This window comes from Candoia aspera, chromosome 3 (genome assembly GCF_035149785.1).
Source record: "Candoia aspera isolate rCanAsp1 chromosome 3, rCanAsp1.hap2, whole genome shotgun sequence".
NCBI lineage: Eukaryota > Metazoa > Chordata > Lepidosauria > Squamata > Boidae > Candoia > Candoia aspera.
Window position 1 is genome coordinate 24137408 of NC_086155.1, and position 21159 is coordinate 24158566.

Genomic DNA, 21159 nt, shown 5'->3' on the forward strand with positions numbered 1-21159 from the left:
TCTTGGATTAAGGGCATCCAATGGTCTATAGGCAAGTCCAAACTGTTTTGAGGGATCAAGGGAGAGAAGACTGGAAGACCAGGTCAGCATGCCATGCAAACAATCTTGCTGCTTTTAAATCAACAGTTGTCATCAGGTGTGTTTCAAAATAAAAGCTTTCAGGGTTTAGCCTGCCTGGAAATTACTGCTTTCTGACTTGGAAACCTCCTCTGCTGCATTACACCACAGGAGGTGCTTGAGTTTACTTGTTCTCATTCTAAGCCTCCTTTAATGCATTACTGTCATTCCTTAAATGTCATGTCTGTGATTTTACAAATGAGAAAAGGGGGCAAAAGTAAGAGAGTACAACCTTAACCTGCCATATAGAAAGCAAATGCAAAGCTATCCATTTAGCACTAAGCTTTCCTACTTGGGTAATGTACCATTTAAGATCCATCAAACAATCTGAATGAGCCCGGCCTTCTATCTGCAAGTTCGTATAATGAGCTACATCCTATCCATCCTGTAGTGGATGAAGGAACCTAACCATTAACTTCATTTGGTCTCCTTGCCTTGAAGCTGCTGCTTCTTTTCTTGCCAAAAAACCCCAGAAATGTGAGGTGATTATCTAAAAGTGAAATATGCAATTATGTACATCCTCTTGGACTGCAGCTACCACAATTCCATGCATCTGTAAACTGCTGGATGCACATGGATTCCCTGAGCTTTATGAAGATGAGAATCAGGACAGGGGAGAGGTCTGAGAATCCATCACCTCCTGCCAACATTCCTGGAAGATGGCAACCTTGAATTTGGCACACTCCCGTCGTCCCCCCCGTCCCCCTTCTTCATTGGCCTTTTCCTCTGTCTAGTTCTTTCATGCCTGGCTTTGTTCTCCTCTTTCTCCTCCCTCCCAGTCACTCACCCACCCACCTTCTTTCTTTCCTTTTTTCTTTCCTCTCGTTCCCTTTCTCCTTCTCCTTCTTCGTTTTGAAAGATAGTGTCTGATGCAGCGCTGCGGGGGATTGTCCTCTGATTGGTGGGGCGAGCATTTCAAAGGCCAATCAGCTGGAGAAGGAGATGGAAGGAGCATTATGCTAATCCAAGGAGAGGGATCCGCCCCTCTTCCCTGCCGTACTGGGGACCGTAGCTGCCTGGGGAGAAGTGAATGGCAAGGAAAGGTACAAAAGAGCGTTGAACTGGAACGAGCAGCTCAAGAGACCGCGGAGAGCGCGCTTCCCTCGGCCCCGGCCGGAGAGAGCCTCGCCTTGGTCTGCCTCTCTGCCGCCCGAGAATCCCCCCTCATTGGACATTCGTGAAGAGCTTTGAAAAGAGCAACTTGCAGCCCACCTTCTCTCCGGAGAGACTTTCCGCCCCTCCAGACTGGAAAGCAGAGAGCGAAGTAGCCTCGGACGGAACTCCTTCAGCAGATCTGCGGGGACAAGTCGGCCGCGGGGATCATGGATCGCGCGAAGGGATTCTCCAGAGAAGTTGTCTTTGGCGCGTCGCTCTCTTTGCTCTGCGCTGGGACCCTGGTTTGCCTTACCGAGGCGAAAGGGACCTATTACCGCCACCCTCTGCCTGTCTCTTATGGCAACAGATACAACCTCTATACCTCAGGATCTAGTCCGCAGCTCACTCCGGAGAAGCCCCTGGCGAAGCATAAGTAAGACCTCTTAATTCGTTTGTTTCCCACGTCCTCAGTCGTGTCTTAGGTTACCTTCCCATAAACGTTCGAATGCAGCGATGGTTCTTACCCATTTCTCCTTGTTTGCTTCTGGTGGTTTATCAGTTTCACTCGTGGGACAATTTCATTTGTCCCGGGGGATTCCTCCCCCACCCTCCCGCCGGGGTCCCGGTAATACTACTGAGGTATATGACTTGGGGAATGATTTCCATGTTAAAAGGAAGCTGGGTAGAAAGATTACAGCAGATGCTTTCTACGCTCTCTTCTGCGACTTACTCTTCTCTCCCCCCCCCCGCCCCCTCCCCGCCGCACTGCTCCTCCTTGCTTCTTTCCAAGAACGGATCTGCAGAATTCATATGGATTTTAGCAATCTGGAATGCTCCGCGAAAGGGGTGGAGATAGGCTGGAAGAACGGGCTGGTTTTTTGAGAAGCGTGCCTTTCATTTTATTTTCGGTTGCTCCCGAGCTTATTCAGTAAACTGGGGGCCGCTATTTATGGATCGGTCTATGGCAAGAAAAGAAAGAAGATGCAGGGCTGCGAGAAAGATTTCCCCCCCCTGTCCTGCAAGGTTCCGGGCTGCCCATAGAGACCCAATCCATCGAAAGGGTTTATTTTCTCCGCAGAACACTGAACAGGTCGGGTGATGAGCACGCCACCGAGGGAGGAAGGACCGACCGGGGGGGGCGGGGGCGGCGGCCCGCTCCTTCACCCGGGGACCCTTTTTCCCGATCAGAGGCTGGGAAGGTTTCCCTCTAAACTGGAGCCGAACGCGCCTCCTCGCTCGCTGGCCGGAGAAAGACGGGCGAGGCGAGGGCGTGCCCGGAGGGGGAGGAACCGCGGCGCTTTCGGCCAAAGACGGAGATCACCTGCTTTTGCTCCCGGGCAAGTGGGCCAGATAGGACTTCCAGACAGGTAGCTGCGGGATGGAATAGCTCGATGAGTTTAGACCCTGGACTGCCTGGCCATATATAGAGGACACCCGGAGATACAGCTTGGGGATAATCGTAAAATCGGCTGGCTCCCGCAGGAATAAAACATTGTAAAGAGTGAAATCCCAGAAATAAGCGTCTAGAAGGACAGGACAGTGTGCATCTGGCTGCATTCGGAAGCTAAGGGGGTTGTAGAAATTGCAAAGTGAAAAGGAAACTGTGTCAAGCAGCGTGGGCACCAGCGGCCTCCAGCATGCCTATTTTATTATTTGTTAGATCCCATCTCTCTTGCAAGAGCTCAAGAAAGTGTGCATACCACTCCCTTCTCCTCCTTCTCCCCACCAAAATAACCCTCTGAAATAGGAGGGATGAGAGAGCCCAAGATAATTGGGCTCAAGATAGCTAGTCTTCCTAAGGCGGGACTAGAACTCAGTCTCCTGCTTTCTAGCCTGATGCCTTCACCACTAGACCAAACTGGCTCAATGAATGATTATTCTGTTCAATTACTATTGACAATTTATTTGGAATTTAGGCTACATTCCTATATGAACTTACTTGCTGGGAGTCAATTCCCTTCATAGTGGGACTTATTACTGAGTAGAGGTATTCCATAGGCTTGCCCTTTTCATTTGTTCCAAAAACCTATCATTCTTCTCAAATGTGAAGCATGTCATTATTTTCGGTCTTCTTTTTTTCAACCAGGGCAGCAAAAGGCTTGCTCAGATTTCAGTAGGAGTAAAAAAAAGAGTGTGGATGGAGGAGGAGAGATTTTCAGCAAGGTTCAAAGGCCTGCTGACAGGTGCATTCAACTGTGAATTGCAAATAGTTGCTTACATCAGGAGCATTTGCTGCCTTTGCATTTTATACCATCTGATGAATGAGATCGATCCGGATTTAGGCACAGCATCCCCTCTATCCCTCTGAAGTGCTACACAGAGATCTTTGAAAGGGGTAGGCTATTGTGCAGGGCAGGGAGGTTGAAAGACAAGGGACTATTGTCCAAAAATTGGATGAAGACAACTTTTGTGAGTGAATCTTCACTGATGAGCTCAGTTTTCAGTGATCCCATTCCTAGGGTTTAGATCCTATGGTTTCCTATCCCTATCCTAGCAAAGTCCTTTGTTTGTGCAGGATTGCAGTAAGAAGAAAGATTCCAAACACCCCTAAATCTGGATTCAGCACAAGTTTTTGAGCAGCATTATTTGCTCTGCATTATTACAGTTACATTGTTGTTATGGTCTATTCACCTAACAAATTTCACAATTTTTAGACTTGATATTTTTCAACGGCTTGGCTTTAAAGAGCCTAGGAATCATGGAGCTGCTGCTGCTATTAAAGGCTTTATCTGTTTGGCATACAAACCCAGTTAATTTTAATTAAGAGTGTTGTTGTGGGGAAAATAGGAGGAAGAAGGAGTATTAGGTATGTTCGCCGCCTTGAGTTATTTATAAAAAAAATAATAAAGGTGGGATAGAAAATAAATAAATAAATAAATAAATAAATAGATACATAGATAGATAGATAAATAAATAAATAAATAAATTGCTCCTGCGGAATAATCACAAACCGTCTGAAGTGGAATTAGGGTCAACAGCCATATTCCACCCAGAAATGGCACTCCATGGGACTATGGCTGGGAAATTTTGGTTCTCCTAAGAGGCCACAGAATAAAACTGAAAATTAAAGAATGGTGTGGAACAAGTGGATGGAGCAGATCCCACCCCCCTCTTTTCATAATACCGAGAACTTGGGGTCACCTGGTGGCACAAGATTCAGGACGGACAAAAGAAACAGTGTCACACGACACGTAATTAATTCATGGAATGTACTGCCAAAGAACATTATTGGACTCTATTCCAACCTGTCTAGTAGGCTAGAAAGTTCAAATCAGGCTGATTCAAAATGTGAGCTTTCTTAATGAGTAAAGGTTTCACCATGTATTAAATGTATCTGAAACACACACACACACCAGCCCCCAGAAGCCAGCCACAGGTGCATCTTCTGTTGGTTTGAAGGCCAGGTTTTACACTGTATGTTAAGAGTCATATGCCAAAAGGGGGCACAACCGAGGCCTATTTTGGGAGAGGGTTTCAGAAATCTTAAGGGGTCAAACAAAGCCTCAAAAGCAAAACACACAAAATATTATCAGCTCTACCCATGTTGGATGACCCATAGAAAGGATGTTAGGTAGTCTCTTGGAACACCTGAGCCAGAACTTTGGCACCCCTGCCATAAGCCATGTGCTGAGTATAATGCATGATCCTTGCCACCAGCATGACAACCCAAAAATGATTGATATTGCTCTTCATTATGGAGGATGGAGTTGCAGGGGACTGTTTCCTTAGGACAGCTCAGACTGTATGGGGCTGAATGGAAAGCAAAAAGTTTGAATGAGAGACAAAACAACATATCCTGTGCAGATGCTTGTAAGAGCATCTGGAATATGTGTTTCATACTTATGCTCCTGAGAGATCCATTGGATGAATATTGTAGGCTATGTCCTCCTGCTGAGTTATGGGCCCTTTCCAAAAATGTGCTAAGGTAGAGGTGAAAGTCAGGCAACATGTTTGAACTGGTGGGTTCATTTGGAATTTTAAGAACATCACAAGAGTTCTGACACTGCTTTTTATTAGATTTATAATCCATCTTCCCTCCAAAAGCTGGAAGTAGCTTACCTGGGAATCTCCCTTCATTTTATCTTCTTTGAGATAGGCTGGACTGAGAGAGAACAACTGGCTCTAAATTCACCCAGTGAGCTGCCATAGGTAAGAGTGACTCAAACTGAATGAAATCAAGCCAGATGAAGTCAGGTGCGGTAAGAAGCTTGGCTGGTGCCACAGGAGGGGTCTGCAGCATGTTGTGGTGTGCTGTGCTCCTGATGTAAGTAACTTAAGTCAAAACCTCTGACTTTTTAAGCAAGAGTCATTTGCTTTAGTCCAAAAATAAAGCTCTTCTGGGCTGAGAGAAGTGATGGTTGAAGTAAATTAACAGAACAGTTTGAAAGCTTTCAAGGAGGAATCAAAGGCAGAAGAACCCTCCCCACAAGCCTCCTCTTCAGGATCTGAAGTAATGATAATTATTCTGCATTAGATGAGACTCTGTATTGTCATGAGTGCATTCCAGACAACCTATTTCAGTCCAACCTGGTTTGTACCTACACACAGAGCAGCCACAAAGCAGAGATGGCAAGAAAGCCACCAGGCTCCCTGCAACCACATGCCTAAACATTTTGTTTAATCAGGTTTCTTTGTTAGACCATGCCAAATGCTGTTGATGGGGTTGTACAGGGTAACTATTTCTTCAATCCCTGAAAATGACACTGTATATGCTTTTTGTAGCCAAACTTCTTACATGAGGGTTTTAAAATATTATTTTTTAAAAGCCATCCTTTAAAAGAGCTCATCATTCAACCTATAGAAGGTCTTCCTGTTTGGCTCTCCCTTCATTGTCCAGGGTCTAGCTCTGGCCTTAGCCTAGAAGAGTTTAGAAATGTGTCAGAATAACTCACAAAGGTGTATTACAACTTTCCCCAACCTGCTGCCCTTCAGATATATTAGGACAAGAACTCCCATTCATTCCACCACCAGGACAATAATTGGGAATTCCATACAGGTAGAAAACACTGGATTTGGGGGTTCTTTGTGCTCAGAGACAATAAATGAGATGAACCATGGTAGCTAGCTATAGCTTTTCCACTTTTATGGTGGCATCCAGTTAGCTACTATGGAAAACAAGATATGAAACATGTGGTCTTTCATAGATGCAACTGAGATTAACATTTGCAGTTTTGTCAGTCACCTGCCATGACTAGAGCTGATCTCTTATGAGATTATTTGGTCCTCAGAATTGATATTATCATAAATGGTTGTGTTACTGGAAACAAATGATAAAGCCTGATGATAAGTAAACACACACAAAATGCATGAAAGTAAGCACAGAGCCAGTCATCGTTCTTGCATATTGAGCACTACCATATATCTTCTTCCTCCTTGATAGGCACAAGGTGAGTTCTGCAGCATGCTTTAGTACATCCATTCAAATTAGTCTGGCAGCTTAAGTATTTAGAAAGAAATTCACATCAAAAAGGGAGAGGATCTATTTAAACACAGACACGTAAGACACAGGTCCATTCACTCTCTTCTCTCTCTCCTTCCCCCCTCTTCGTAGTTGCTGTTTCGGCTGAAAGTGCTTGGATCAACACAAAAACAAAGGCCAAGCTCCGTGTCTGCAGTGTGAGAATCTGCTGTTCTTTCTCCTGGGAGAATGTGTAAACACTGAAAGAGATTTCAGTGCTTGGGTTGATTGTTTGGGTGGATGAATAGAATAACTGACTGATAATCTGAAGGGAATTTTAGGCTCCCAACATCCAGAGGGTGGAAATTAAGCATCCCAGAGACCTACCGCATGGCAGAACTAAAGGGAAGCTGGCTGCATTGCAGAACATGCTTCACCAGGTCTGTTAAAGGCTGAGTGGCTGCATTTGCATAATGAGTGAAGCTTGGTTAGTTTTAAGTTTACGTTGTTGTTTGATGGCTTAGTGCACTGTGCAAACTCAATCCATTTTGTTTGTTTATAGGTCAATGGATTCTGCAAAACCAGAAATTTGGTTAATTCAGTTGCCAGATTAAGCAGGTTGTGTTAACTTGGTCAATCCATCATGCTGATTCAGGGAAATATTCAATATTTATTCTTCCGTGGATTGACTGAATAGGCAACTGTACATCTCCAACTGCAGATGGGAGCTCATCTTACAGTTTGGAGTGTTTCCCATTCATTCAAGGCTAACACAGCAAAGGGAACTCTTCAGAATAAAACCTCTGTTTTGCCTAAAATTCTGTAGTCCATTCCAAGGAAGCCAAAATCTGCCAGCCAGGAGGATCAGCTGAAAACATTTGGTTGCCTGAATCAAAAGGCAAAACAGTCTCCCTTTCCCAGGACCCATCTGGATTGGCAATTCCACCTTGCCATGTTCAAGGGCAGCAGGACAGTTTATTTATTTATTTGATTGACTGACAGATTGATTGATTGATTGATTTAGGTGCCGCCTGCCTCCAGACGAACTCTGGGCAACTACATTGTAAAAACAGGATAAAAACACAATATAAAGAAAAAAACGAAAACAAAAATGAATAGTCAATTATTATTTTTAATCTCATACCACATTTATTTATTTGTTTGTTAAATTTGAAGCCACATAATTCTTATATGACTCTGGGTGGCTTGCAATGAAAAACCCTTTAATATACAATATACCAGTGTTTCTCAACCCTGGCAACTTTAACCTGTGTGGACTTCAACTCCCAAAATTCCTCAGCCAGCATGGCTGGCTGGGGAATTCTGGGAGTTGAAGTCCACACAGCTTAAAGTTGCCAGGGTTGAGAAACACTGCAATATACAAAAGAACGCAACTGACCAGACGAGCAAAATAACCATAAATTTACCAGAACCCAAACAAAACAAGGCTCCACAGTCACCCTGTTCCCAAAGCCTAGGAAAACAACCAGGTCCTTAATGATTTCCTAGATGCCATCAGGTTGGGAGCCATGTAAATATCTGGGGGAGATCATTCCAGAGGGCAGGAACTGTAGGGCACACTTCCTGGGTCCTGTGAGATGGCATTGCTTAATTGACAGGACCCAGTGTGCACCCACCTTGTTGGACCACAAACCTAGTGAGTTGCAGGGCTGTCCAAGAGAGGGGAATAGCCAGGGAGATCAGGAGGAGTGGTTAGGGGACTGCCAGGGCTGTCTCATCACCTGCCTAGAGATGCCCCCCCACCACAATACTGTCTAATTCCCCAGTATTCTGCTCTTTTTCTCTTTCTAATGGCAAACTCAGGTGGTGAGGACTGATAGAACTGAATAGAACCTCTGAGAAAAAAAGGAAGGTATGAAGAAGCTCGGAAGAACCAGAACACCCTTACACAAACTGTTTTACAAATTCTAAGGGGGCAAGATACCCACCCAAAAAATCCAGTGGGTGCCTGTTTCAAAAAAAAGGGCGAGTAGAAAACAGGAATGGAAGAATGGAATAGAACAGAGCAGTGTTTCTCAACCTTAGCAACTTTCAACCTTAGCAAACTTTTAAACTTTCAGACTTAGCAACTTTCAGCCATGCTGGCTGGGGAATTCTGGGAGAGGAAGTCCACACATCTGAAAGTTGCCAAGGTTGAGAAACACTGGAATAGAGTATCCTGGAAAAGTGCATGGAAAACCCAGAAACTCTGAACAGAAATTATTCTATTGGAGGTGAGGATACATAGCAGCTTTTTGTTGCATCCCTTCCTCTCTCTCTTGTTTACATTCCTGTCTTTAAGTGGTGTCACTGTTGCCAGTGTACCTATTCCCTTTATTTCATACATACTATAGATCTATCTTTATCACTGTGGTTCACAGTTATTAACTCTGTCGTACTGAGATGAGACACCATCAGTAGCTTACATTAGGAAATCGAAACACTTCTCAGAAATGACATACCATTTCTATATGCTTTCCAAGAAAACCCCATGGGTGTGTCTATAAAATCACCAGGAGTTAAGCCTAATTCAAGGAAACTGTTACCTCTTTCAGAGGTGGAGCCAATTTAGGTGATTCTGAAGTTAGATCTGAGCCTGGTATGCAGAGAGCTCAACAAGAAGCCTTCAAGCCCCATAATTGACTTTTCATTCCAATGTTTTCTTTTTTTTTCAGTTCAGGGGATACAGCTTTTGACGACGACAACAATGATAATATAAGGTCTGCCTTAGTGGATCATATCAAAGGTTTAAGATTTTCAGCACTTTGTAATGTCAGAGAGATGTTCAAAAAGTTTGGTGTGTTTAAGTGTACTTTGATTTTTTTTGTACTAAGTGATTTTCATTATTATCAAATTGCAAACATATGGCATTCCACTTGCAAATTAATGCAGCCATTATTTCAGAATTCCAACTAGTGCCGCAGTGGATTTTGGAAGAGACATTCTCTGCCAAACTCTCAAAGTTCATAGTTCAAAGCCTCAGTTTCAGATATGATAAGTAGCAGCTTTGATAAAAAATAGCACTAACATTGCCATTTAACTGACCTCAAACTTGACATCTGTAGCGCCTTCCTATATTTCTTGTTGCATAAAAGAAACAAAATGATCATATCAACCTTTCACAACATCTTTAAGCTAATCTCCCACTAATCCAGGGATATCTCCTTACCAGTGATTCTGGCAGGACATGATCACACTAACTGGGCCAAAAGTCACCATTTTGGGAATGCTGAGTCCTCATCCACTTTCTCCAGGAACTGCCTGGTATTCCTTGCTTCAGATTACTGGCAAGCCATTATTCATTGCCTTGTTGTATGCCTAGCCATCTACGCTTTGTCTAGAAAGGCAGAATTAGGCCTGGCTTGGCTGCTGTAATCAGACTCAGGGAGGGGTGTTCTGGGATGCCTGGCCTTGGCACTGAGTTGTCTAATGGAGAAACTTGCTTTTTTCAGCCAGATATCTGTCTATCCTTCTCCTTCTCCTTCTCCTTCTCCTTCTCCTTCTTCTCCTTCTCCTTCTCCTTCTCCTTCTCCTGTAATATGGGGCAACTGAGTGCAGGTAGGTTGCCCAGATGTACATTTCATCCTTCTGTATCATTGTGGTTTGTAATGAACACTTACAATCTCCAGTACCCTTAATATGCTTTTGCTGAATTACCTTCCTTTACCTACCCCATACTGCATTTCTCACCATATTCTGTGTGTATTATATCTGCAATCAGAGATCCTTGATCTGAAATACTGGCTCAGGATCCATCAGTTCTAGTACTATACACCTGTAAGCATCACTACAGCTTTCCTTAAAGACAGTCATTCTTTAAGCAATCGTAAGACTTAATGGTAACCTAATCTCACTCTCCTCTGGTTGGGGAGGCTATTGTTGTTTATTCGTTTAGTCACTTCCAACTCTTCGTGACTTCATGGACCAGCCCACGCCAGAGCTTCCTGTTGGTCGTCAACACCCCCAGCTCCCCCAGGGATGAGTCAGTCACCTCTAGAATATCATCCATCCACCTTGCCCTTGGTCGGCCCCTCTTCCTTTTGCCCTCCACTCTCCCTAGCATCAGCATCTTCTCCAGGGTGCCCTGTCTTCTCATTATGTGGCCAAAGTATTTCAGTTCTGCCTTTAATATCATTCCCTCAAGTGAGCAGTCCGGCTTTATTTCCTGGAGGATGGACTGGTTTGATCTTCTTGCAGTCCAAGGCACTCTCAGAATTTTCCTCCAACACCACAGTTCCAAAGCATCGATCTTCCTTCTTTCAGCCTTCCTTATGGTCCAGCTCTTGCAGCCATATGTTACTATGGGGAACACCATTGCTTTAACCATGCGGACCTTTGTTGTCAGTGTGATGTCTCTGCTCTTAACTATTTTATTGAGATTTGTCATTGCTCTTCTCCCAAGGATTAAGCGTCTTCTGATTTCCTGACTGCAGTCAGCATCTGCAGTAATCTTTGCACCTAGAAATACAAAGTCTTTCACTGCTTCTACATTTTCTCCCTCTATTTGCCAGTTATCAATCAAGCTGGTTGCCATAATCTTGCTTTTTTTTGAGGTTTAGCTGCAAGCCAGCTTTTGCACTTTCTTCTTTCACCTTCATCATAAGGCTCCTCAGTTCCTCTTCGCTTTCAGCCATCAAAGTGGTATCATCTGCATATCTGAGATTGTTAATGTTTCTTCCAGCGATTTAAACTCCAGCCTTGGATTCCTCAAGCCCAGCATGTCGCATGATGTGTTCTGCATACAAGTTGAATAGGTAGGGTGAGAATATACAGCCCTGCCGTACTCCTTTCCCAATCTTAATCCAGTCCATTGTTCCGTGGTCTGTTCTTACTGTTGCTACTTGGTCGTTATACAGATTTCTCAGGAGGCAGACAAGATGACTTGGTATCCACATACCACTAAGAACTTGCCACAATTTGTTATGGTCCACACAGTCAAAGGCTTTAGAATAGTCAATAAAACAGAAATAGATCTTTTTCTGAAACTCCCTGGCTTTTCCATTATCCAGCGGATATTGGCAATTTGGTCCCTAGTTCCTCTGCCTTTTCTAAACCCAGCTTGTACATCTGGCAATTCTCGCTCCATGAATTGCTGAAGTCTACCTTGAAGGATCTTGAGCATTACCTTACTGGCATGTGAAGTGAGTGCCACTGTTCGATAGTCTGAACATTCTTTAGTGTTTCCCTTTTTTGGTATGGGGATATAAGCTGATTTTTTCCAATCTGATGGCCATTCTTGTGTTTTCCAAATTTGCTGGCATATAGCATGCATTACCTTGACACCATCATCTTGCAAGATTTTGAACAGTTCATCTGGGATGCCGTCGTCTCCTGCTGCCTTGTTATTAGCAATGCTTCTTAAGGCCCATTCAACCTCACTCTTCAGGATGTCTGGCTCTAGCTCACTGACCACACCGTCAAAGCTATCCCCGATATTGTTATCCTTCCTATACAGGTCTTCCGTATATTCTTGCCACCTTTTCTTGATCTCTTCTTCTTCTGTTAGGTCCTTGCCATCTTTCGTTTTGATCATACCCATTTTTGCCTGGAATTTACCTCCGATGTTGCTAATTTTCTAGAAGAGGTCTCTTGTCCTTCCTATTCTATTGTCTTCTTCCACTTCCGCACATTGCTTGTTTAAAAATAATTCCTTATCTCTTCTGGCTAACCTCTGGAATTTTGCATTTAATTGGGCATATCTCCCCCTATCACTGTTGCCTTTTGCTTTCCTTCTTTCTTGGGCTACTTCTAGTGTCTCAGCAGACAGCCATTTTGCCTTCTTGGTTTTCTCTTTCTTTGGGATGTATTTTGTTGCCGCCTCCTGAACAACGTTGCGAACTTCTGTCCAGAGTTCTTCTGGGACCCTATCTAGTAAGTCCAGTCCCTTAAATCTATTCTTCACCTCCACTGCATATTCCTTAGGAATATTAGTGAGCTCATATCTAGCTGATCTGTGGGTCTTCCCTAATCTCTTTAGTCTGATCCTAAATTGTGCAAGAAGAAGTTCGTAATCGGAACTACAGTCAGCTCCAGGTCTTGTTTTTACCGACTGTATAGATGTCCGCCACCTTTGGCTGCAAAGGATGTAGTCAGTCTGATTTCGGTGTTGTCCATCTGGTGAAGTCCATGTATAAAGCCGTCTCTTAGGTTGTTGGAAGAGAGTGTTTGTTCTGCAGAGTGAGTTGTCTTGGCAAAATTCTATCAGCCTATGTCCTGCTTCGTTTTGTTCTCCCAGGCCATGCTTACCTGTAATTCCAGGTGTCAACTGACTGCCCACCTTAGCATTCCAGTCTCCTGTGATGAAAATAACGTCTCTTTTAGGTGTGTTGTCCAGTAGGTGCTGCAGATCCTCATAGAACTACTCTACCTCAGCTTCTTCAGCATCTGTGGTTGGGGCATATATTTGGATCACTGTGATGTTAGATGGCTTGCCCTGAATTTGAATTGAGATCATTCTATCGTTTTTTGGATTGTATCCAAGCACTGCTTTAGCCACTTTACTATTAATTATGAAGGCTACTCCATTTCTTCTGTGGTCCTCTTGTCCACAGTAGTAGATCTGGTGGTCATTTGATGTGAAGTGGCCCATTCCAGTCCATTTCAGTTCACTGATGCCCAAAATGTCTATCTTTAATCTTGACATCTCACCAATAACCACATCCAATTTGCCCTGGCTCATAGATCTTATGTTCCAGGTTCCAATGGTGTGTTGATCCTTAGAACATTGGATTTGCCGTTCACCACCAGCACCGTTGGCCGCTAGCCGTCCTTTTGGCTTTGAGCTAGCTGCATCATCACTTCTGGGGCTAGTTGAACTCATCCTCTGTTCCTCCCCAGTAGCATTTTGACCATCTTCCAACCTGGGGGTCTCATCTTCCGATGGTATACCGACATTTCTCTGGTTGTACTGATCCATTTAGTTTTCATGGCAAGAATACTGGGGTGGGTTGCCATTACCTTCCCCAGGGATCACATTTAGTCTGACCTCTCTGTCATGACCTTCCTGTCTTGGGTAGCCCTTCACGGTTTAGCTCATGGCATCATTGAGGTGCTCACACTCCAGCACCACGACAAAGTAACGATCCTTTGCTGAAGGGGGAGGCTATTACAGACCCAGTAATCACACTGAACCCAGAGAGCAAGTGTGCCATAGTCAATTGCTAGCAGAGTAATGCATTTCTTGTTCTATGATTTGGTGCCCCTGCTTGACCATTACCAGAAGCTACAAAATAAAGGAGAAAGGGGCTGCATTATCTTCTAGGTATACAGTAATCTCAAGGCTGCTATTGGTTTCTCATTTTTTAAAAAAAATAATTTTATTAAATTTCAGAAAAAGATAAAAGATACAGAAAAACAAAAAACTACAAAGAAAAAGAAAAAGAACTTAAAAAGTGTGAAAAAACAAGATAATTTTTAAAAAATAGATTACAAAAAGAAGTGTCTTCCAACTTTAAACATCAAGGATATACAGCAATTTTCCATAATCAATCCCTTACTCTATATTAAACCAAAATCACATTATTTCTATAAGTCAACCACTTAGCACATTATGAAAATCACTAAATACCATTGCTCCCTCCCCTTATATTAAAAAAAAAGAAAAAATATAAATCACCTAGTCAACTTCCCCCCCAAATAACAATTACTTAATTATTCCCTTCCTATTAGTATTCTATACATTCCTGTCTACTATGATAAAAATCAAAAATAAAAAAGCATGTAAATTGTCTGCCATTATAATTAATAATACAAGAAACATGAATTAATATTATTTTTTTAAAAAAACCTTAATAAGCATAATCCCAATCATTAACAATAAGTAAAATCATCCAAAGTCAAAAGACCATCGAGATGAATATTTTTGGTCCCTTAACCCACTTCAAAATAGACCAAAACATTTACTTATCCCCATAATAAACACAGAGCTATTTTCTTAAAGAAATCAAACTGCCCAACTGCTCCCCTCACCAACACAGACTTCTCTCCAGAAAACCTCCCATGCATAATAACCCCTTCTTTTCCATAACATTCCCTCAGAAAGTCAAATTCATTCATGTCTTGCAACTCAATTTCTCCATGAAACTTCTTTAATTCAGCATTGTCAATTTCATCTGACATTTCAACAGAAGCCCAAATCTCACTCTTAAGAGAGACATTTCCATGGCTGTTAAATTCTTCAGTTTCATCCACAACATCCGGAACCAGATGGCACATTTTAGACCACATATTTTCGACAATGCTCTGAATATCTGGCATAGTAACTTGTCAGGAATCAGAAAAAAATCTGCTTAATATCTGCTTTAATATCTCGATGGAAGTCAGAGAAAGCCTGGTTAAGATCCTCCATGTCTCACACAGTAAATTATGGTGCCCCCTAGATACTTAACCAGCAGAAGTGAAAGGTAATGGAAAATTTCCAAACTGAGTTAAGGTAAGATAACAGTCAGTTCCCCAGAGAAAGCAGCAGGAAAGTAAAAGGTTAGAACAGCAGATTCAGCGTGTAGGAAAAATGCTAAAATCTTCAAAATTAACACAAAAATAATAACAGGGAAACAATAATATACTCTCAACCCTCCTTAGTAGTGGGTGGAAAGCAAAATCCAAAGCTTAAAAAGAATTTTTTTTAAAAAATTAATCACAAAAATAACGAGCACCAAGAGAGATCATTTCTCCTTAATGTAGAAAGCCTTTCTTAGGGTACAAATACTTTAAAAAGTAAATTGGGTGCTGTAGAAATGTGGTGGCTGGACTTAATGTCCCTTTAAGGCTGCAGCGCAGCTTGGAAATGGTGATGTCCCAGCCTCCCGACAAACTCTTACCCATTGATCGTGAATGCTGCTTACAATCCCCTGGCTGCAATTCACCATCCAGAGGACAAATGGGTCAATCCCAAGCGCTTTCCTTGATCCAGAAAAATGCTACTGGGCTTCAGGAGAAACCAGCCTGAGCCTGAAAAAACTGCCACGATGCCAGTTCTGCCTGCGGAGCTTGTGGGCACAGCTGTTCAATCCGCCATATCCTCGCCAGAAGTCCAAGGCTGCTATTGGCTTCTCATGAACAATTCCAGTTATAAATACTTCCAGATGTGGGGTGGGCCTTTGCTCAGTCCTCCAAGGAAGTGGCATAGTTACTTTTCAATTTATTTATAAGTGATCAGAAGATAGAGTTGAGCAATGAGATGTCCAAATTTTGGGACAGAATAAATCATTCAGGGTGAGAAGAAGCAAAAGAGATGCATGGGGGGAAAGGCAAGTGCAGTTCAGTATAAGTGTAAACCAACTGGAGCAAACAGAAAATAATTAAAAATTCACTAGAAAAAATAGCTCAGATTGTGGTGGACAGTCAGTTAAAATATCACAAGAGTATGGCAACTGTGAAAAGGTGAGTGCCATGCTGACGTTCAGTAGGAACTAGACTGAAAGCAGGCAATACTTTATACAAATTGATATTGAAATTAGATCTGGAATACCAACAGTTGCTAGAAAAGGAACATCTAAAACCATCAGGAGGAACAGAGCAACTCTCCTGCAGTGTTTTCAGCTTTATTTCTCCCCACTCCCACCCCATCATTATGAGAAATTCATAATAAAGAGATGGAAGAACTTCATGCCTAGTTGAATGTTGAAAGCAGCTGCTATAAGATATGGTGCAGCCAACAAAATAAGTAGCTTTAGAATGGAGTTAAATAAATTCATAGATATTAAGGCTATCCATGCCATGATGGCTCTGTGCTACTTCTAGAGTCAGAGGCAATATGACTCTGGATGGCGACTGATGGGAAACTACAGGAATGTAATAACTTGCTCATCTGTGCAGTTTGTTAAAAAAAATCAGTGCTTTTAACATGCAGTGCTGAAAAAGAAGAATAAGGAAAACTCAAAGGTAACAGAAACAAAAATAAACAAAATAATAATATAAAAATATACAACAGGCAGGTAGATAGGCAGGTAAATAAATAAATAATGTCCATGAAAATAATTCAGTTTTTTAAACAACTGATTAACCATAGCTCACACAGAGGAGAATTGGTCTGCCTTTCCCCAACAAAGGAAGCGTTCTTGAGGAACACAACTTTATAACTGGAAAGTACTGTATAAACATTTCATCAACCCCAGGATTTTGTGTCAGGTATGGGAAGGTCTTTTCATCATAGTAAAACAGTCTAATTAGGTATAGCCCCTGCACAATAAATCCAGGGTACTTCATGCAATAATAGGTCCCAGATTTTTTAATACAAATCAACATCACATTGATATATTTAAATCTTATTTCTTTTGCCAGCACCATAAGTTTATAAATATTAAACCAGAATGGAACAACCTTGGAACAGCCCCAGAATATATGTGTCAACATCTACTCCACTATTGTACCGAAGTTGATTTCTAGCCCTTACTAAACATGCTCTGAGGTATCCAATACACTCAATATGGAATCTGTTGCTGAATTATGGAAGTGCATCTTAAGAGCAACATGGAGAAATTTTGAACTCCTAACCCACTGATATCTTAAAAACAGGCGAATCTGCTTTTATTCCATTTTTCCCTCAACTTACCAATATCTATCTTTATAAAACTTCTCAATTGTCTGTAAAAATAAATTGTAGGTTTGGAATCATCCAGAAACTCTTACTAGTGATAATATTTGAGAGGTTTCATATGCTTCTTATGTGTCTGGTCCAAATTATGCAATGTTAACTAAATATATTACCATTCAGCAGATTTCTGGGTTTTCCTGCAACATCAGAAATGTTTTAAAAGACTGATTAACCATAAACTGATATAAAACATTTATTCTATTTTTGGTCCATGAGCTCAACATAAAAAGAAAAGAAAAGCAGGTATCAGAAATTTGAAACTGAAATCATCTCAAAGTCTCAGTTTTCACAGAGACAGACACCAGATTTAAGCTCCCTACTCATAAACTTCCAAATATGTCGTGCAGCCTTTAATGCAAGGAAAACAACTGGTTTGGGCAAAAACCAGAACTAGCGCTTGCCAGGATTTTAAAGGAATTAAATAGTAACTTTCTAATTTATACCTCTGCACTTGATGGACAGGGAAATACCACAAACTTGGCTGAGACAAGGGTGTGCATAGCAGATGATACCTGGCATATGCTAGATATGAGCTGAAGAATATAAGGAAGGTCTAACTCTGAAGAATGCACATGTCCATTTATAAAAAAGAAAAGATTTGTTAGTATACCAGTCAGGAGGGCAGTAGAGCAATTTTGGGATGGTATTTCAAAGGTAACACACAGTATGGATAATGTAAGTTTCAATGGCCTTTGGTTTGCCATGCGGTGGATAAAATGGGCAGATTCAGAGTGATACCAGAAAAAAAGATAACAAAATGGATGTATTTATTTCTTTTGGGAGAGCCAGTTTGTGTAGTGGTTAAAGCACCAGGCTAGAAACCAGGAGAGTATAAGTTCTAGTCCTACCATAGACACTAAGCCAGCTGGGTGACCTTGGGCCAGTCATTCTCTCTCAGCCCTAAGAAGGAGGCAATGGCACACCACTTCTGAAAAACCTTGCCAAGAAAACTGCAGGGACTTGTCCAGGCAGTCCCCAGGAGTCAAAAACTGGCTCGAAGGCACCCCCACACACTTCTTCTGGAGTGAAAGGAAATCAATAGGTTTTGCATCCTGTCCCTTATAGTCACTTTAAATGCATCAAAGGTAATAATAGGTATGTAAGTTATGGGTTTTTTCTTTCAATCTCAACTCTTGACTTCAAAGGAATCTAGTAACTTCATAAACACATCCATGCAGTTTCTTGGTAACAGTATAGAAATGGTTTGCCATTGCCTTTTTCAGGAATGTTTTTCAACTTTTCACTTTATTCTATAGTCCCAGTATTCCATAGAGTTCTCCCCTCCAAGTATTAACCAGACCTGACCCTGCCTAGCCTCTAAACCCAGAGAATGTCAGACAAACACTGCCATCTACTAAGATACATCAAGGATAATAGCTATGTTCACAGTGGAGTAACTATTCACAGTGGAGTAACTATTCTGAACTTCTTGGCACATGAAGGTACAAAGAAGAGGCAGTGCTTGCAAATAAACCCCTATCTCACACCCCAGCTCACATTGTTCATATTAGAATAATTTGAATAGAACTAGAGTAAATGAATTTTTGTGACCTGCATGTATGTGTGATGGCAATTAGAAAAGTTGTAAAAGCAGGATTGGTTCCAAGAGTCTTTGAATTGTAATTGTTACCCCTGGGAGTGAATGTCTATAGGCATTATTAGTTAATCTGTTTTTCATTATTTATTATTGTTGCATTCATTGGTCTCATGCTGCAAAGTGCCAGGAGACTTGTGGTATAGAAAAACGGTTCATAAATTAATTTTAAAACTTAGCCATCAATTTATGCCTTTCTAGAAGAGGTGCTTTTTCTTCTGTAGGTGCAACATTGTTGGGGAAAGGGGAGGGATAAACATCCTGGTCACCAAGTGGCATACATAGTGGGGATGCAGTTGCTAAGATGCAGCTTTAGAAGAGAGGTGGCTTTTACATACTGACATCTGTTGGGCTGTCTGCTGAATAAGCTCCAACTGAAATGATTCTCTTAACAGTTTTTTCATTTGTTATTAATTCAAAGTATTAACTCTGAGCACTTTTTCCTATACAGGTATTGATAGAAAAAAATGGCATCCAGCTAAAGAAGCGTTCAATGTATCAGGATATTTCTACTTAAGGAATGCAGAGTTTGAGCTTTCAATTATTTCTGGGTCACCCACACAGCACTTAAGTTCCTAGTTTCTACTTTCATAGTTGAGTCCCTCCAAATCAGATCGTATCTTCCTGAAACTTCCTGGTTGGTGGCCTCAGCTACTTGATTATTCTGTGCTAATGAAAAACTGAAAGGAGAACCCTTTAGCTGATTGCCCAACTGGCAAATGCTGGACAATTGCAAAGTCTGGGCTGGAGGTTTGGAAGGGGCTGGGAGATCAAATCTGGTTGTCAGATGTTTAACCAAATCTAACTTTGCTTCCAATGCAGGAGCTATTGTGCATATGTGGTGCAGAGGAATGTCACGTGCACTCTTCAGGATGGTGTGGAGAGCTATGTGAAAGCAGAATATCACAAGTGCAGCTGGGGACCCAAGTGTCCCGGGAAAGTCTTGTAAGTATAGCCAGGGATAAAGATGTAGAGATCTCTCAACATCTTTTAACTTGAGAAAAGCCACTCCTGTATATTGATTATCACAGATAATAGCAAAAGTCCTGATTCCTCTACTTTCATTTTCTTATTAGTCTTCTGAACAATGTGGTTAAGCTGGCTAAGGTGTTGGATGTTGGGTGAGGACCAAGGAGACACAGGTTTGAGCCCACCCTTAGCCATGGATGACCAGTCTGTCTCTCTCTCAGCCCAAAAGATTCCACAGGGGGTAAAATGGAGGGAGATCCCCATGAGAGCTGCTTTGAGCTCTCAGAATGAATGTGGGAGATGATGATGATGATGATGATGATGATGATGATGATGCAAGGACCTTCATGTAAACCAGTGTTTCCCAGCCTCAGCAACTTTAAGATGTGTGGACTTCAACTCCCAGAATTCCCCAGCCAGCATGCTGGCTGGAGAATTCTGGGCAACAAATCTTTAAGTCCACACATCTTAAAGTTGCCGAATTTGAAAAACACTGATGTAAACTACATCAACTATTTAAAATTCCTAGTTTAACAAAAGTATCATTATTTCTTGAACAATACATAAGCAATATCCAGCAAATTAAACTTAAGAAAAAAAAAGTTATTTGGGCTGGGTGGCCTCAGGAATAGAATTTTAAATCATATCAAGCAAGTATGGTACCTTAAATCATTTAACCACTGCTTTTGCTTAGGGCTTAAATGTGGATTTTATACTAATTTACTGGTGCCTGATTTATTGATTTGAATACCTCTGTGCTGCCCACTGTCATTTTTTGGCTCTAGGTACTTGCAAATTTTCATATACAGTACAACAAGGCTTTCTCTATATTTTGTGTGACTTGGAAAATATCAAATATAATAGTTTAACAATAACAATCTTACAATAGTTAACAACAGCATCCTGCCCTGAATGAAATATATTTTATACCACCTGAAGTGTTTATATTTACCTTCTTTTTGTAACAGCTCACCTTTTGTAACTTTTGGGTGGTCCCAGTAAAGGTGTTATCCTAGTACTGGTTTGGTGTGAATAACTGGAGTCTTCTGCTTGAAAGCCACTGAAGAGAGAGAAACAGATAACACTTTCTGCTTGTGTGTATGTGATGCTTACTTTAGGGCAATATAAGCATCAGTTTCCCATGCCTTTTTTGCATTCCCACATCATATTTTTAAGTGACAGAAGTGCGCTTGTATTTAAAAATTGGAATGGATTTAACGCCTGCTTGCTTCCAACGAAGGCTCACACTAGCCAAGACTCCAAAAACTGCTCAGCATGACCATGTATTTCTTGGAAGTTGACCCAAATATAGCATAAATCTTTCTTGTGTTATGGACTGGATCCAAAGAACCATGAGTGAAAGGAAAATAGCAGTCAGCCCCATTCCATAGA

The 21159-nt window shown here is 41.7% G+C and overlaps 1 protein-coding gene across 1 annotated transcript in view; it reads left to right on the top strand.

Moving 5' to 3' along the window:
- Window positions 1–1439: 1439 nt before the first annotated feature.
- The window catches only part of EMILIN3 (elastin microfibril interfacer 3), a 30160-nt gene continuing 10440 nt past the window's right edge, over window positions 1440–21159 (top strand). The window contains exons 1-2 of the mRNA XM_063300054.1: window positions 1440–1645; window positions 19621–19743. Coding sequence (XP_063156124.1) covers window positions 1440–1645; window positions 19621–19743 — 329 coding nt within the window. The remainder of the gene's footprint in view (window positions 1646–19620; window positions 19744–21159) is intronic.